At 40.6% G+C, this 20,117-nt stretch overlaps 2 protein-coding genes across 2 annotated transcripts in view; both read left to right on the top strand.

Moving 5' to 3' along the window:
- Positions 1-20,117, top strand: part of LOC141806618 (interferon-inducible GTPase 5-like) — a 73,012-nt gene that overhangs the window by 34,951 nt on the left and 17,944 nt on the right. The gene's annotated exons all lie outside the window — the stretch shown is intronic.
- Positions 12,760-14,232, top strand: LOC141806819 (interferon-gamma-inducible GTPase 10-like). Its single transcript, XM_074692500.1, has 2 exons — positions 12,760-13,312; positions 13,522-14,232. Exons 1-2 carry the CDS (start codon positions 12,859-12,861, stop codon positions 14,142-14,144), a joined length of 1,077 nt encoding a protein of 358 aa, XP_074548601.1. The 5' UTR covers positions 12,760-12,858; the 3' UTR covers positions 14,145-14,232.

Below are 20,117 nucleotides of genomic sequence, written 5' to 3' on the forward strand. Positions count from 1 at the left end.
ACACACACACACACACACACACACACACACACACACACACACACACACAAACACACACACACACACACACACACACACACACACACACACACACACACACACAAACACACACACACACAGACACTCACACACACTCACACTCACACACACAGGGCAGAAAGTATCACACTTTAACAGCATTTGACTCCCATTTCCAGCTCCTTATTTTCCTAGATTTTTTTCTTTAAATTTAAATTCCTTCCTTTAATTCCTGAATTGGTTCAGCCATTCAAACTTTTAAATCCAATTTTAGATTACACTGATTCATGCTTCATCATCATTCTTTTTGTCAGAATTGCAAGCACCTTTACACCCTGATTTCAAAGGGAATGTGTTGGGAATCAACAGACTCCACCAGCTCTCTGATGGCAGTTGGTGAACAATGATCACCATGGCAACATCTGGCTTCAGATGGGCCTCAGCCTACAGGCTTACATGGTTAAAAAACTCATACACAGGACACACAGTATTTCATTTTAACAGAGTTTTAGAAAGCCGACTTACATTTACCCTCAGTCAGGTCATTATTTCCATCAATGTTCTTTAAAATTTGAATTATTCCTTTAATTTTTGAATAGACGCAACCATTTAAACTTTAAATTTCTTCATCCATTCCATTTATTCGACCATTCATTTCCTTTCATCCAAGAGTTCATGGCAGGCTAATTCAGCATTCTGCATTAGCAGTTGAGCGCAAGCTTTTACAGGACTTCTTTAAACAATTTTCAGACATATCCTCAGTCATTCATGATCAGCATTCTGCATCAGCAGTTGAGCACAAGCTTTTCAAGACTTCATTCAACCATTTTAAGACACATCTTCAGTCATTCATGTTCAGCGTTCTGCATTAGCATTTCAGTGCAAGCCTTGCATGACTTCATTCAACCATTTTCAGACACATCTTCAGTCATTCATGTTCAGCTTCTGCTTTAGCATTTCAGCGCGAGTTATTTAAGACTTCATTCAGCCATTTTCAGACATATCTTCAGTCATCCATGTTCAGCATTCTGCATTAGCAGTTCAGCGCAAGCTGCTTCAGCATTCTGCATTCACAGCGCAATTTCTTCAGAAATTGCTTTTCTAGTTAGGGGCTCGGGCTTCGAACGAGCCCCTCTCCTGCATAGCAAGCTATGCAGGAGAGGGGCTCGTGGCGAAGCCACGAGCCCCTAATGCTCTTCCGTTCGCCTCTTTTTTCTTCTTCATCTTCCGGCCAAAATTTCGGCTCGCTACTCCTCCAAGGGCTTTGAGAAAACCCACACAAATCATACATCAAAATGTGCGGCTCGGCCAGGAATGGTGTGCTATTATTTTTTTCAGCGATTCGCCAAATTTTGGCCGACTTATTGGCCAAAAACGGCCAAAAATCCCTCATAGAGAATGAATGGGGAACCTAGGAATCTCTCCCTCTCGCTGCCCAAAATTTCCACTTACTATGAGATGCTAAGACTTTGGCATACTTCCACTTACAGGCACCATTTTTGCCTTAAAGTGTTCACTGATCTTTCAGCTCTAAGAGTATGACTTTACTTTTTTGATATCTATTTCAGTTTTTGAGATTTTACTGTTGAAGCAACATAAACTTTTTGGTTTTTGCCCTGACGTCTCAGCTCCTCCAGTGCGGAATGTCTGAAAGTAGAGTGAGAGAGGCGACTGATGACAGGTTGCAGCATTCTCCAATGAATTGTCATAACTTCCAAAATCTTCACAGCAGATAAATAAAAACTACATTACGAAGTTCCCTGACATCTCCTGCTTCTTACAAAGGGAGTACTTTACCCCAAAAATGTACTGTTTTGCCAAAAAACGCCTCAGTGTGAGTGAAACCGTCACATCCCTGTAATCTGAAGTAATGTTAAAATCTGACCTATATTTCTCATCTACTTGATTCCTAACTACTTTTATACATCACCCTCCTGCGGTCAGTTCTAATCCTACCAGCTTGTAAAGCATATCATCTTGTTCATCAGAGTCTCCAGATTCTCACAATGTTTTTGTTTTTCTTCTAGCCCTTAGGGTTTCAGCATAAATGCAGTTTGTTCGGACCTATGTCTAGCCCAAAAATCCAGCTTAAGATCAGTGGATACAAAGGAGTTCCAAAGTTCAACTGCCACTTCACACTCATTATGACATCATGATGATCACCATGGTAACCACACAGCTGTGTCTGCTGACTGCTGAGTCATTTAGGGACAGAGAAACACAGGTTTTTGTTTACTATGCCTAAACAGCCAACCCAAACTCTCTTATACACACACATACACACAAACAGCCTACCCATACACACACACGCGTGCACATGCACACGCGCTCAAACACACACACACACACACATACAGCCAACTCATACATACCCACGTGCACACACACACACACACACACACACACACACACACACACACACATACAGCCTACCCATACATACCCACGTGCACACACACACACACACACACTCACACACACACATAAATCCCCATCTCTTCTCTCTTAATTCTCTCTGTCTCTTTCTCTCTTTCTCTCTTACTGTCTCCCTCCCTCTCCCTCACGCACACACAGGTGCATGATTTTGAAGATATCATTTGGCTGCCTTGTATTTAAGCCTTTTTTTTTCTTCTGAACAGTTACATTTCCATTAGTTATGAAAGGTTAAAAACAAGGTACTATGTCACATTTTATGATCATTGACAGCTGCCGTTCTTGTGTATTTTTTCTAGGATTGTAAAATATGTGAGGACGTAGAGTCAAGAAGTGATTAGACTCGCAAAAGAAAAATAAAATTATTTGTTTTGTTACCAAGCGCCACTCAGATTCTCCCAGAATCCCTCACAGTCTGAACTGCGCAGACTCTGGCTGCACAACTGCTGCCAATGGCTGCGCCTTTGACAGAGGTGTTTTGGCTTCAGAACTGTACACTGGTTAATGGCAGAGCCACGCTGTCCACTAGGCAGTCTATGTTTGTGACGTATTGCTTTGGGGCTAGAGTAGTATAGATATATAAGTGTGTAGACACACACACACACACACACACACACACACACACACACACACACACACACACACACATGAACCCCCTTTCCTTTCAATACTCTCTTTCTCTCTCTCACCCTCGCTCTTTCTCTCCCTCTCTCTCTCCCTCTCTCCCTCTCTCCCTCCAACACACACACACACACACACACACACACACACACACACACACACACACACAGACACACACACACACAGTACTTCAACAAGTTCTCAAGAGCTTATTTGGGGTTAAGGATTTGTAATCAGCCACTCTCCCATGTCTTGTGATATGTAGGTGTTTATTTGTGACATAATGTTTTGGGGCTAGAACAGTAAAGATATGAAAGTGTGCGCGCAAAGCGCGCTTCACTGTGCATGAGGTAATTTGATACCTGTTGAATCAGAAACAAGAAATGTTAAGAAGTGTTTCGCTATGTCAGTCCGAAACAAGATCTGGTGACATCTGTGTTTCTGAACATTTTAAAGGTATGAAAGTGTGCGCGCGAAGCGCGCTTCATTGTGCATGGGATACTTTGACACCTATTCGATCAGAAGTCAGTCCAAAACAAGGTTTGGTCACATCGGTGTTTCAAAACTATTTAATGAATGCAAAAAGCCCGGCAGCCGCCCGAGCCCCTCTCACGATTTCCGTGGAAATTGTCTAGTTTTTTCTTCTTCATCTTCCGGCCAAAACTTTGGCTCGCTACTCCTCCAAGGGCTTTGAGAAAACCCCCACAAATTACACATCAAAATGTGCGGCTCGGCCGGGAATGGTGGGCTATTATTTTTTTCACCAATTCGCCAAATTTTGGCCGACTTATAGGCCAAAAACGGCGAAAAATCCCTCATAGAGAATGAATGGGGAACCTAGGAATCGCTCCCTCTCACTGCCCAAAATTTCCACTTACTTTAAGAGGCTAAGACTTTGGCATACTTCCACTTACAGGCACCATTTTTGCACTAAAATGTTCACTGATCTTTCAGCTCTATGAGTATGACTTTACTTTTTTGATATCTATTACAGTTTTTGAGATTTTACTGTTGAAGCAACATAAACTTTTTGGTTTTTGCCCTGACGTCTCAGCTCCTCCAGTGCGGAATGTCTGAAAGTAGAGTGAGAGAGGCGGCTGATGACAGGTTGCAGCATTCTCCAATGAATTGTCATAACTTCCAAAATCTTCACAGCAGATAAATAAAAACTACATTACGAAGTTCCCTGACATCTCCTGCTTCTTACAAAGGGAGTATTTTACCCCAAAAATGTACAGTTTTGCCAAAAAACGCCTCAGTGTGAGTGAAACCGTCACATCCCTGTAATCTGAAGTAATGTTAAAATCTGACCTATATTTCTCATCAACTTGATTCCTAACTACTTTTATACATCACCCTCCTGCGGTCAGTTCTAATCCTACCAGCTTGTAAAGCATATCATCTTGTTCATCAGAGTCTCCAGATTCTCACAATGTTTTTGTTTTTCTTCTAGCCCTTAGGGTTTCAGCGTAAATGCAGTTTGTTCGGACCTATGTCTAGCCCAAAAATCCAGCTTAAGATCAGTGGATACAAAGGAGTTCCAAAGTTCAACTGCCACTTCACACTCATTATGACATCATGATGATCACCATGGTAACCACACAGCTGTGGGTAATCACTGATTAGGTCTTTGAGGGACAGGGAAACATGTGTTTCTTTATTATGCCTAAACAGCCAACCCAAACTTTCTTCTACACACATACACACGTAGAGCCAACCCAAACACACATACACACACACACACGTGCGCGTGCGCACAAACACACACACACACACACACACACACACACACACACACACACACACACACACACACACACACACACACAGTTTTTTTTTCTGGGATTGTAAAATATGTCAGGACGTAGAGTCAAGAAGTGATTAGACTCACAAAAGAAAAATGAAGTTATTAGTTTTGATACCTAGCGCCACTCAGATTCTCCCAGAATCCCTCACAGTCTGTACTGCGCAGACTCTGGCTGCACAACTGCTGCCAATGGCTGCGCCTTTGACGGAGGTATTTTGGCTTAAGAACTGTGCAATTGTAAATGGCGGAGCCACGCTATCCACTATACAGTCTATGTTTGTGACGTATTGCTTTGAAACTAGAATAGTTTAGATATGAAAGTGTACACACACACACACACACACACACACACACACACACACACCCACACATGAACCCCCTTTCCTTTCAATACTCTCTTTCTCTCTCTCACCCTCGCGCTTTGTCTCCCTCTCGCTGCCTCTCGCTCCCTCTCGCTCCCTCTCTCCCTCACACACACACACACACACACAAACACAAGTACTCTAACAAGTTCTTAAGAGCTTATTTGGGGTTAAGGCTTTATAACCAGCCACTCTCCCATGTCTTGTGATATGTAGGTGTATGTTTGTGACATAATGTTTTGGGGCTAGAACAGTAAAGATATGAAAGTGTGCGCGCGAAGCGCGCTTCATTGTGCATGAGGTAATTTGATACCTGTTGAATCAGAAACAAGAAATGTTAAGAAGTGTTTCGCTATGTCAGTCCAAAACAAGTTCTGGTGACATCCGTGTTTCTGAACATTTTCAAGATATGAATGTATGCGCGCGAAGCGCGCTTCATTGTGCATGGGATAATTTGACACCTATTCGATCAGACGTCAGTACAAAACAAGGTCTGGTCACATCGGTGTTTCTAAACTATTTAATGAATGCAAAAAGCCCGGCCGCCGCCCGAGCCCCTCTCACGATTTCCGCGGAAATTGTCTAGTTTCAACTTCTTCATCTTCCGGACAAAACTTTGGCTCGCTACTCCTCCAAGGGCTTTGAGAAAACCCCCACAAATCATACATCAAAATGTGCGGCTCGGCCGGGAATGGTGTGCTATTATTTTTTTCAGCGATTCGCCAAATTTTGGCCGACTTATTGGCCAAAAACGGCGAAAAATCCCTCATAGAGAATGAATGGGGAACCTAGGAATCTCTCCCTCTCGCTGCCCAAAATTTCCACTAACTATGAGATGCTAAGACTTTGGCATACTTCCACTTACAGGCATCATTTTTGCACTAAAATGTTCACTGATCTTTCAGCTCTATGAGTATGACTTTACTTTTTTGATATCTATTATAGTTTTTGAGATTTTACTGTTGAAGCAACATAAACTTTTTGGTTTTTGCCCTGAAACCTCAGCTCCTCCAGTGCGGAATGTCTGAAAGTAGAGTGAGAGAGGCGGCTGATGACAGGTTGCAGCATTCTCCAATGAATTGTCATAACTTCCAAAATCATCACAGCAGATAAATAAAAACTACATTATGACGTTCCCTGACATCTCCTACTTCTTACAAAGGGAGTATTTTACCCCAGACATGTACTGTGTTGCCAAAAAACGCCTCAGTGTGAGTGAAACCGTCACATCCCTGTAATCTGAAGTAATGTTAAAATCTGACCTATATTTCTCATCAACTTCATTCCTAACTACATTTGCAAATCGTCCTCGTGCGGTCTATTTTAATCCTACCATCTTGTAAAGCACATCATCTTGTTCATCAGAGTCTCCAGATTCTCACAATGTTTTTGTTTTTCTTCTAGCCCTTAGGGTTTCAGCATAAATGCAGTTTGTTCGGACCTATGTCTAGCCAAAAACTCCAGCTTAGATCAGTGGATACAAAGGAGTTCCAAAGTGTAACTGACAGATCACACTCACTGTGACATCATCATAATGATCACCATGGTAACCACACAGCTGTGTCTACTGACTGATGAGGTCATTGAGGGACAGGGAAACACATGTGTTTCTTTATTATGCCTAAACAGCCAACCCAAACTCTCTTATACACACACACACACACACACAGCCAACCCATACATACCGCTGGCACACACACACACACACACACACACCCACACACACACACACACACACACACACACACACACACACACACACACACACACATAAACCCCCATCTCTTCTCTCTCAATTTTCTCTGTCTCTTTCTCTCTTACTGTCTCCCTCCCTCTCCCTCCCTCTCCCTCACGCACACACAGGTGCATGATTTTGAAGATATCATTTGGCTGCCTTGTATTCAAGTCTTTTTTTTTCTCTTCTGAACAGTTACATTTCCATTAGTTATGAGAGGTTAAAAACAAGGTACTATGTCACATCTAATGATAATTGACGGCTGCATTTTATGATAATTGAAAGCTGCTGTTCTTGTGTATTTTTTTCTCGGATTGTAAAATATGTCAGGACGTAGAGTCAAGAAGTGAAGTAGAAGTGATTAGACTCTCAAAATAAATATGAAGTTATTAGTTTTGTTACCAAGCGCCACTCAGATTCTCCCAGAATCCCTCACAGTCTGTACTGCGCAGACTCTGGCTGCACAACTGCTGCCAATGACTGCCCCTTTGACAGAGGTATTTTGACTTCAGAACTGTACAATGGTAAATGGCAGGGCCACGCTGTCCACTATACAGTCTATGTTTGTGTCGTATTGCTTTGGGGCTAGAGTAGTATAGATATGAAAGTGTGTAGACACACACACACACACACACACACACACACACACACGAACCCCCTTTCCTTTCAATACTCTCTTTCTCTCTCTCACCCTCGCTCTTTCTCTCCCTCTCTCTCTCCCTCTCTCCCTCACACATTCACACACACACACACACACACACACACACACACACACACACACAGACACACACACACACACACACACAGACACACACACACACACACACACACACACAGACACACACACACACACAAGTACTTTAAAAAGTTATTGAGAGCTTATTTGGGGTTAAGGATTTGTAATCAGCCACTCTCCCATGTCTTGTGATAAGTAGGTGTATATTTGTAACAAAATGTTTTGGGGCTAGAACAGTAAAGATATGAAAGTGTGCGCGCGAAGCGCGCTTCATTGTGCATGAGGTCATTTGACACCTGTTGAATCAGAAACAAGAAATGTTAAGAAGTGTTTCGCTATGTCAGTCCGAAACAAAATCTGGTGACATCTGTGTTTCTGAACATTTTCAAGATATGGAAGTACGCGCGCGAAGCGCGCTTCATTGTGCATGGGATAATTTGAGACCTTTTCAATCAGACGTCAGTCCAAAACAAGGTCTGGTCACATCGGTGTTTCTTAACAATTTAATGAATGAAAAAAGCCCGGCCGCTGCCCGAGCCCCTCTTACGATTTCCGTGGAAATTGTCTAGTTCTTCTTCTTCTTCTTCTTCTTCCGCCCGCTTTTTTGGACCGCTAAAACTTCTACAAACTTCAACCGATTTTCACCGTTCAAACTTCAAAACGTGTGTTTCAGTGGGGACAAGGGGGCTATGACTCTTCAGAAACTTTTCACAAATACTTTCCGAGATATTCAACGATTTACGAAATTTCGGTCCCATAGAGATGAATGCGGAATTTTCAAAATTTCCTCTCTTCAGGACATTTTTTCAGCCTGCTTCAAACCCTCCTCATTCAGTCATACATTCAGCTACAAACTCCATTCAAACTTCAAAATATTCAGCTATCTTTTGGCTTCATTCAGTGGGTTTCCATAGTTTCCTAGCATTCATAGTTTCTTCACAATGACCCTTCAAAGGTCATGATGCATTTCAGCTCTTCGAGCCGTTTAACATTGGTGTGTATTGGACGGAATGTTTCGGCTTAGAGTGGGAGATTCAAACGACAGAGCAGGGAGCGGGGGAAACAAGACCTGAGAAACTTCTGGGTAAACTGCTCTCTTGGCCACATTTTTTGAGCTATCAACACAAATAAGCCCTCAGCATGTAAGTAGTTTTGTCCTGCTTCTGACAAAGTGGTTTTCAAAGCAAAAGGATGGAGCACTTTTTCACAAAATGGCCAACTGTCGGGCAAAGTCAGCTCCGGCACCCATGTACTCCAATGTTAATTCCTGAGGGGTTTTCTCAGAGATCAGTCAAATTTCCCTCATCTATCTATCGCTGTCATGGTCCTATTTCTGCATCTTTAGACATGAAATTTACACAGACAGCTTCCTCAGGGTCTCAGGATTCCTACGGTGTGATCATTTTTCTTATCGGCCCTTTGGTTTAGTCACAGTTGCAGGCAGTTTGACACCCTGATTTCGGTGAAATGTGTTGGGAATCAACAGACTCCACCAGCTCTCTGATGGCAGTTGGTAAACAATGATCACCATGGCAACATCTGGCTTCAGATGAGCCTCAGCTAAAAGGCTTACATGATTAAAAACTTACACACAGGACACACAGAATTTCATTTTAACAGCGTTTCAGAGATGAGACTTGCATTTTCCCTCAGTCAGGTCATTATTTCCATAACTGTTCTTTAAAATTTAATTCATTGCTTCAAATTTTGAAAAGATGCAGCCATTTCAACTTTAAATTCATTTATCCATTTAACTGATTCATCCATTCATTTCCTTTCATCCAAGAGTTCATGGCAGGTTAATTTAGCATTCTGCATTAGCAGTTGAGTGCCAGCTTTTCATGAATTATTTCAACCATTTTCAGACATAAATTCAGTCATTCAGGTTTAGCATTCTGCTTTTGCAGTTGAGCACAAGCTTTTCAAGACTTAATTCAAATGATTTCAGACATAACTTTAGCCATTCTTGTTCAGAATTTTGCTTTAGCAGTTCAGCGCAAGCATTTTAAGACTTCATTCAGCCATTTTCAGACAAACCTTCAGTCATTAATGTTCAGCATTCTGCATTAGCAGTTGAGCGCAAGCTTTTCAAGACTTTTTCAACCATTTTCAGACATATCTTCAGTCATTCAGGTTCAGCTTTCGTTGCATTAGCAATTCAGCGCAAGCTGCTTCAGCGTTCTGCATTCACAGCGCAATTTCTTCAGAAATTGCTTTTCTAGTTCAAAATATTTTACAGTTTTTTTCAGTTGCTTTGGTTCATTCCTCAGATCAGAATTGAAATTCTCAAAACTACTTGTTCAATCTTCACATTATTGTGTCACTTGTGCTCATCAAAAAAGCAGTTTCTCATTTCTTTGAACGAGTTGTAAATGGTTTGGGACATCTATGAAAATGATTATGTACAATTCTCTGCTGTTTCCTACAGTATCTACTGCTTTTGTCATGTTGGTCAAAATGGATTATCATAGGTCTCTGTTGAATAGTCTCACCCACCACAACATTTAGTCATGAGTTAATCTTATAAGTCTTTACATGCAAAAAAAAAAAAAAGTTGAACAAGTTACCATAATATGCCAAACATCTCTCCACACAATTCCAGTAGAGGTTTTTTTTTTTTTTTTTCTAAATCTGTCTGGATTGGTTAATTACTCCCTGTTCAGCCTCGACTAATTATAACAAATGGAAATGTGTGAAGTGTGAGATCAACCAATGATCAACCAGTTTTCTGAAACAGCTCAAAGCTTCATCTCATGAACCGTCAAATGGGAGTTATGTGTGTGTGTACTTTCCTTTGCACAGACAGTGGCATCAAATTTCCTGTAAAGGACAACGAAGATCAATCACACTTGTGGACCATGTTCTCAATCACAAGCTTGCAATGGCCCAAAGAACTCCCCAACTGTAGTTTTATTGAAGGCTGTAGCTCTTTTCCAGGGATGTTGCCTCTGGAGCTCAGACAGAGAGATGTCCTGGGAAGCTGCCAAACCAATCTCTACCTACAGTTTAGGTTTGTGGTAAGATCAGTTGGCCTTAGTTAACCTAAATAATTATGTGATCACTGTCTCACTTTACCCCACTGCCACAATGTTTGGAAAAACAACCTTTTTTAGTAATTCAGACCAATCTTCAGCAAGCATCATCACATGGTTTTAAATGCTGATAGTTCATCAACACATATGATATAAGTTTTTCTACCTGAATCAATTTGCTTTGGCACAACAGTTGATTCAGTTGATAGCAAGAAAATTACTTTTACACGCAAAAAAAATTATTTCCTTAAAAAAAAAATCATGCTTAACACTGCACCATGAGGTCCTCTGCTTCATGGTCAAGTGGAAATGAAAGGGGATTGAAAACATAATGGTCAGATGACCATGACCATGACCATGACCATGATACAGGGGGTGTCTCACATTACCCACTGTCCCACACTGCCCCATTCTCCCCCTTTGTTAAAGTATTTTCTGTTATAGTTTTCACTCTAAACTTATGTAGTTATCAAACAGTGACCAACTAGACAAACTACTGCATTCTGAAGAGCTCCTCTGTTCATGTCACTGCTTCATAAATGAGCTCTGATAAAAGTTAGCTGCAGCAACATCTCCAACAACACAAACACATGAAGAAAAGAAGAGAAACAGAGTGTGAGGAGAGAGCAGCACTGAGCACATCAGAGAATCATCCCTGACACAAGCAGATAAACCAGCTTCAACAGACACTCTGAGGAAACAGCTGTGGGAAGTCATCATATCTACAAAGAACATGTGGAGTGATCTGAAATAAAATGGTATAAAACTCAGACTCAGTGTCTTATCTGGAAATGTTATTCATTTGTTTCACAGCAACACTTTCTTTTAGTCTTTGTTTGTTTCAGTAAAAAAATGTGTGCAAATCTGAAACACATTATATTTAATAATAATAATAATAATAATAATAATAATAATAATAATAATAATAATAATAATAATAACAATAATAATTTATTTATATATTGCTTTTCAGGAACTCAAATACACTTTACAACTGTTAAACTCAATACAAGCAAGGAACAGAAGTCAAACAGAACAAAACAACAGTACAATCATAAATTAAAAGCTAATTTGAAAAGGTGAGTTTTTAACAGAGATTTGAATGTAGAGAAGTCAGAGCAGTTTTTGATGTGCGTGGGGAGAGAGTTCCAGAGAGTGCGTGCTGCTATGAAAAATGCTCTGTCCCCCCAGGTTCAGTGCTTGGTTCTTTGAGGGGAAGACAGGAGGTTGGTGTGTGAGGAACGAAGGTTACAGGAGGGAATGAATGGTTTGAAATGCCTTTAAAAGAAGGTGTCACACAAAATAATTAATATTTTTTTAAGCCAGCAGGGGGTGAGAGTGTACAACTTGAACTGTTTCTTCTACATCAGGATGTTTCTTGTAAGTCAGCTGCTCTTCAACAACCAATCAGAGGTCTTTAACTGACAGAAAGACTTCTGGTTGGTTACTGCTCAAAGGGCTGGACTCTGATAAAGTTCTGTTGAACTAAATCTCTCTGTGGGTGTTTTTCTGACAGTGTTTCTGCTTTGGTCTGATCTGTTTCTCCGTCAGGACTCCAGGGTGAGGAGCTTGAAATCTTCAGCACAAGTCCACGAGCTGCTGATCACAGTGAGAAACAGGTACAAGTAGGTCAGAGATGATGAGGATTCATGAGACTTTAAATCAGCTGATTATTTTGACAGCTCAGCTTTTTACAGAGAGGAGGAATTTATGTCAGTCTGCACAGATTTGAGTTTAATGAATCATCGTGTGAAACTTTAATGAAAGAAAAAAAAAAAATTCTTTCTGGTTGATCCCGGTGTCATGTAGTTCAAGGTTGAGCCTGTAGGTGTCTCTGCTGATATCAATGTTGAACTTGTTTTTCGGGAAGCTTGTATGAGCTGTTGTACCACACACTTTATTTATAATGCAATCATAAATTTTCAGTGCAAGTCGTCAGATTATCACAGAATGATATTTCTGCATGTTTACCAGAAGATAACAGTGACTGTTTGACTTCTCTTTCACTCACAGTTATCAAGAAGCTTCTTGGAGAATCTGTCTGATCGTGAAGGGAGACAAATAAAGAACCTCCTCCCGTTACAGCTGCTGCAAAGAGTCAGGAGTATTTGGACATGGAGGAAAACTATCCTCTAAATATTGCTGTGACTGGAGAGCACGGCTCTGGTAAATCCTCCTTTGTTAACGCCATCAGAGGAGTAGATCACAATGATGAGAGAGCTGCTCCTACTGGATCTGTAGAGACAACTGAGGATGTCAGATCATACCCCCATCCAAACTATCCCAAAGTGATATTTTGGGATCTTCCTGGTGTTGGTACCTCCAGTTATCCTGCTGCAGAGTATGTGAAGAAGGTTGGGTTTGAGAGGTTTGACTTCTTCATCATCGTCTCAGCTGATCGCTTCAGAGAAAATGACGTGAAGCTGGCGAAGGAGATTCAAAAAATGGGGAAGAAGTTCTACTTTGTTCGCTCAAAGATCGACAACAACGTACGGGACAAGGACAGAAAGCAGAGAGAGTTCAGTGAGGAAAGTATTCTCACACAAATCAGGAACAACTGTGTTCAAGGTTGGTGAGAAACCATCAAAAGAACAGCTCTGTGTGGTCAGGGGTTTAGATGAAGTGTTTTATTAGCAGAGTTTGTTTTTGAATATCAATAACTGATATAAAAACATGACTTTTAAGATTATTCAGGACTTTAATCTGGTAGAATCAGATTAAAAGCATGTTGTTTGATCTTTGTGGGTAATATTTATCTCCATCTTCCTGTGACACAGGTCTTCAGGATCAAGGTTTTGAGTCTCCTCAGGTCTTCCTGGTGTCCAGCTTTGACCTCCACCTCTATGACTTCCCTCTGATAGAGGAGACCCTGAAGAAAGACCTTCCTGATCTCAGGAGAGAAGCCTTTCAGTCAGTCATGCCCAACACCAGCCTGGAGATGATCGACAGGAAGAAAGAAGCTTTTCAGTCCACAGTAAAATACTTTGCTGGTCTGTCAGCAGCTGTGGTAGCCTTACCACATCATGGTTTCTCTGGTGTTGTTGATTTAGGTTTGCTGGTTGGTGTTGTCACTCGATATGTGTTTGTGTTTGGTTTGAACCTCTCCTCACTAAGGAGAGTGTCCTGGTACACAGCTGTTCCTTATGCAGAGCTGAGGAAAGTCATCTCTCCATCTCTGGCAGTGAAAAGACTAACTCCTGTTCTTGTTCTGAAGGTTTTAGTTCATTGTGCCAGCTCAGCTGTTTTAATGAGAGCAGAGGAAGAGTCCAGATTCATTCCACTGCTTATATCCTCAGCAGCAGTACTCTTCTCTTTTCTCACAACCCACAGAGCTCTCAACATTTTCCTGGACGTGCTCGCTGACGGCGCTCAAAGAGTGTTTAAAAAAGCTATGGTTTAAGCTCCACAGTGAGACACTGAGAGAGTGTAAGAGGGACAGAAAGTCATCTTCGGGAAAGTTTTTCAAACTGCAGAATAAATAAATAAATAAATAAAAAAATCTTAAAGATATTTTAATGTTTAATTGTATTTTTTACAAACAGCCTTAGGTGATCTGTGTTTGTCTTTTATTTGAAACACTAATGTTTTTTGTCCTTTGTATGAAACTGTTTTTTAATCCTGGTCAGAGGATTGATCCTCATTAAAGACTTCGATAAAATTCAAATAAAATCATCACAATGAGCTGATTTTGGTTCTTTGTCTTAGTTTGTGATTTATGTTCATGGTGAAGGTTTGAGTCATTTTGAACAGCTTTATTTCAGATTTTAAAGTAAGCAGAGGTTTGTTACCAGCTCTTTTTTGCACCTGTGTTATTGGTGAAGAGTGTTTCCTGCCCTTTGGTGGTCACAGTACAGAGTTCTGTCACACCATAATTCAACAGACATGTTTAAAGCACAAAATCTCAGTTTTTCAAGATCCAAGTTGATCTGTTATATATATATATATATATATATATATATATATATATATATATATATATATATATATATATATATATATATATATATATATATATATATATAGATAGATATATAGATATATAGATATAGATATATATATATATATATAGATCAGAGATGTCAAACTCGTGCCATGGAGGGCCAAGAGGCTGCAGGTTTTCCTTCCAACCAAACACTACACCAGCTGATTCCACTGATTACCTCACCTTCAAGCAGAGAGCAGGGACTAATCAGTGAAACCAGCTGGTGAAGTTTTTGGTTGGACAGAAAACCTGCAGCCACTTGGCCCTCCATGGCACGAGTTTGACATCCCTGATATAGATAGATAGATAGATAGATAGATAGATAGATAGATAGATAGATAGATAGATAGATAGATAGATAGATAGATAGATAGATAGATAGATAGATAGATAGATAGATAGATATATATATATAGATACATAAATATAGATATATAGATACATACATAAAGGTGTGGAAGTAAGAAATTACAAATAGGGGAGTTCCCACATTTGTTGACTACAAATGGCACCAGTTCAAAGCTCTGCAAGAATATCACAGACCTCACTAGGTGATGTCAAATACATGGTGGTCCTTTGCTACAACCATACCACTTCTAGGGTAGGTTGTAAAAGTTAGACAGTAAAAGCAAAAAAAGAGATCACTTGCCTCAAAAAGAGGTTTATTGAAATAGAACAATCCAGAACAATGGGCTCTAATTTCATGGGGCAGCACAGGAGGTGCAAGCCTGGCGCACCCTGCGCAGTGTTAATTTTGTGCTGCACACCGCCGTGCGCTGCCAGTATGACAATTTGGTAGACCATCTGCGCAGAGATGGGTGTGACGGCGCGCCAGGGGGAGTTGACGGCGCACCAGGAGGAGGTGTCAGCAGATTCATGTTGGTGCAGTGACAATTTCGTGCCAAAAAAGTGCGCTGAAAGCTCGCCAGCTCCAACCTGGTCTATATAAAGGGGAGCGCACCCTCCGCAGCTGTAATTTGGTGACAGGGGCACATGTGCGCACATGTCAACAAAGCCTCAGAGGCAGGTTTCCAGAGTGTCAGGCACATTTTGATGCAATAAACAATCACAGTAATCGCTATTTAATGTAACCGTCTGAACCAGCATATACATTTATATCTATATTAACTGTCCCGTCACATCTGATGTCAGATTAAAGCCGTTTGTCATAATGGAAAGTTAACCTGACGGCAGCTGGAAGTTTGATGCACATCTTACAATTAAACAATAAACAGCCTTAACATCTGATACTGAGTATATATCTGGTTCTCACATTTCATTTAATTCAAAGAAAAGAGGGAGAGAAAAGACGAAGAAAAAAGAGACAAAATAAATGTGTGTCACTCAGGATTTACCCGTGATTTCCCATATTTCTCTGTTTTTGCCTTTATTCTTAACGTGATCTAAAAGATGGAGCACATTATTGTAAGGAGGATGAGGCGGAGACACTGGGAGAGTATACAGTACATCACCAAAGGCTCTGCTATTTGGTGATGACAAACCAGGAGTGCAGGTGGATCAAAAGTATTCTGAATGGATAGGCCAGCTGTGTAACTGTCTCTTCATTTTGTACTCCTATTAATGACAAAGGAACAGATTACATCTGTCCCGGGAGCTGGCCCACACGGTGATGCGCTACGTGTCCTCCTATGTGCCCCGCTGTCCATTCTCCTGCTGCAGGGACAGCGGCTCTGACCAACTCCTCTACCAGGTCTATTAGCACACTTTCCGCGGTGCTGGGGATCACTCAGACCAATCAGACGCTGCGCCTCGGCCGCAGGGCATTTAAAGGCGAGGAGAGGCGCTCATTTGATTGGTGAAAACAGCGCTCGGCTGTGTTAAACCCACTCACGGCTTTTCTCCTCCTTCTATTTGCGCGGAGGGAGGCGTGGACTCACAGATCTGCGCTCCTCTGCGCCTCTCTTGGCACTGCAGGAAACTTGCAAAGTGCGCCGGTCACGCCCTGTCCGCATGGCGAAGGCCGGCGCAGGGCAGGTGTGCCTGCGCTTGCGCCTGGTCTACGAAATTAGAGCCCAATGTCTCTCTCTGTGACTGACCATAACCCACTTCCTGTTTGACTCAAGAGTTCAACCCTTACAGTTTGTATGCTCAAACACTACAATGTAGTTGAAACCACATAGGTCTAACAAAAGCAATGTTTGTGTGTGTGTGTGTGTGTGTGTGTGTGTGTGTGTGTGTGTGTATTTTTAATCAAAGTTACAATGGTGACAAATGGTTGTTTGTAACCCTGAGTGGTGGTTATTATTATTCTTTTTTGAGGTGTAAAATCTCCTTGTGTACCTCAGAAAAAAACCTTTCTGTTTCTCCAGTAACCTACACTTGGACATCATTGGGTCCAGTAACCTACACTGGGGTATCACTGGACCCTCAGCTTCTGCAGTGATTTGCAGGAACATGGCAGATCCCTTGTGCCATTGTGTAAAAACATCTGCAGGCACACCTGTCAGTCCTTTTTTTTCTACCACTGCCTAGGCGTAATGTAACGTTATCAAAATCAAGAAAATGTTCTTAGTTGTACATTGAGGGATGATTCTGACACTTTTTAAAGATGTATTACGACCACCCCCACCCCTGTCAGCCAGTGTTTTGCTAGCTGTATTAGCATAGTGAACTGAAATTAGCATGGAAAAAATGCATCACATTTAGCCTTAGAAACCACAGTTTATTCTGACACAAGTCAGAATTAGTCAGTCATGGTTTTATCTAGAATAGTATAAAGACCAAACAAAATATATTCTTAGTCAAAAAGTTTACTTTGTACCTCAAAATCATTGGTAACACTTTATAATACAGCCCAGTAATAGTGCTGCAATAGCACTGCAATAGCGGGGTAATAGCGCTGCAATAGCAGAGTAATATCGCTGCAATAGCACTGCAATAGCGGGGTAATAGCACTGTTATAACACTGCAATAGCTCTGCAATTGACTGAAGTCAAGCCAGCCCACAAGTTTTTTTTGCGCTGCGCGCACATATGGCACGTTACGATAATAGCCACAAATACCCCACTTTAAGGTAAAAGAAACCTTCTACACAAACAGAGGGGACCTCAGATAGTAGGTGACCTCACTCTTATGTGGGATTTCAAAATAAAAGCCCTAATATTATATATTTAATATTTAAATTCCACTGTATTTGTCATTATATATATATAAATATATATATATATATATATATATATATATATATATATATATATATATATATATATATATATATATATATATATATATATAAATCATTGTAGTTATTACTGGACCATTCCACTTCAGACTGATAGTAGTTGACCCCAGGATGACAATCAGGAAAATTCAGCTCATTTTGATGTGGAATTTCAAAATAAAAGCCCTTGAAACTTTCAAATTTCACTGTATTTCCTGAATACTTAGATTATTTATTATTAAAAAATCTACAAGTATAACTGGACCATTCCAGTTCAGACTGATAGTACTTAACCTCAGGATGTTACTCAGAAACAAATCAGCTCATTCTGATGTTTAATTTCAAATTAAAAGCCCTCTTAACTTTCAAATTTCACTGTATTTTATCAATAATTACATTAATTAAAAAACCTCTCATCATAATTGGACCACTCCACTTCAGACTGATAAAACTTGATCTCAGGATGACATTTAAAAAAAAATCTGATGTAGAATTTCAAAAATAAGGCCCTCTAATCTTTCAAATATCACTTTATATTTTCAGTATATACATATGTATTTAATTTTTAAAAAAGAGTGAGATTTGAACGTTTAAAGGGCTTTTAATTTTAAAATTAAACATCAGAATGAGCTGTTTTTTTATAAATGTCATCCTGAGGTCAAGTACTATCAGTCTGAAGTGGAATGGTCCAGTAATGAAGACATGTTTTTTAATTAATGTAATTATTGATAAAATACAGTGAAATTAGAAAGTTTAGAGAGCTTTCATTTTGAAATTAAACATCAGAATAAGCTGATTTTTTCTGAGTGACATCCTGGATCAAGTACTATCAGTTTGAAGTGGAATGGTCCAGTTATAATGACAGATTTTTTAATAATAATTTATCTACATATTCAGGAAATACAGTGAAATCTGAAAGTTTCAAGGGCTTTTATTTTGAAATTCCACATCAGAATGAGGTGAATTTTCCTGATTGTCATCCTGAGGTCAACAACTATCACTCTGATGTGGAATGGTCCAGTAATAACTTCCAGTTCTTTAATACATAAATCTATATATTGACGAAATATAGTGAAATTTAAATTAAAGAGAACTTTTATTTTGAAATCCCACATGAGATTTAGGTCACCTACTATCTGAGGTCCCCTTGGATTGTGTAGAAAGTTTCTTTTACCTTGAAATGAGGCATTTGTGGCTATAACCCTAACGTGCCAAATATGCGCACACCACAAAACAGCATGTGGGCTGGCTTGACTTCAGTCTATTGCAGTGCTATTGCAGCACTATTGCAGCGCTATTGCAGCACTATTGCAGCGCTATTGCAGCACTGTTGCAGCGCTATAGTAGCGCTATTACCCTGCTATTGAAGCACTATTGCAGTGCTATTGCAGCTCAATCACAGAGCTATTGCAGCTCTATTACAGTGCCATTACCCCCATATTGCAGTGCTAATTCAGCCCTATTGCAGTCCTATTGCACTACTATTGCGGCTCTCTTGCAGCGCTATTAAAGTGCTATTGCAGCGTTATTGCAGCGCTATTGCAGCACTAATGCAGCACTAATGCAGCGCTATTGCAGCACTTTTGCAGCGCTATTGCAGCGCTATTACCCCGCTATTGAAAAGCTATTGCAGTGCTATAGCAGTGCTATTACCCTGCTATTGAAGCACTATTGCAGTGCTATTGCAGCTCAATCACAGAGCTATTGCAGCTCTATTACAGTGCCATTACCCCCATATTGCAGTGCTAATTCAGCGCTATTGCAGTACTATTGCACTACTATTGCGGCTCTCTTGCAGCGCTATTAAAGTGCTATTGCAGCGTTATTGCAACCTATTGCAGCACTAATGCAGCACTAATGCAGCGCTATTGCAGTGCTTTTGCAGCGCTTTTGCAGCGCTATTGCAGCGCTATTACCCCGCTATTGAAAAGCTATTGCAGTGCTATAGCAGTGCTATTGCAGCACTATTGCAGCGCTATTACCCCACTATTGTATTGCTATTGCAGCGTTATTGCAGCGCTATTGCAGTGCTTTTGCAGCACTATAACCCCACCATTGTAGTGCTATTGCAGCGTTATTGCAGCACCATTGCAGCGCTATTACCTCACTATTGCAGTGCTTTTGCAGCACTATTACCCCACTATTGTATTGCTATTGCAGCGTTATTGCAGCGCTATTGCAGTGCTTTTGCAGCACTATAACCCCACCAT

Source organism: Halichoeres trimaculatus, unplaced genomic scaffold, assembly GCF_033239565.1.
Source record: "Halichoeres trimaculatus isolate MK-OKI-2021-1 unplaced genomic scaffold, fHalTri1.1 fHalTri1_scaffold_17, whole genome shotgun sequence".
Taxonomy (NCBI): Eukaryota; Metazoa; Chordata; class Actinopteri; order Labriformes; family Labridae; genus Halichoeres; species Halichoeres trimaculatus.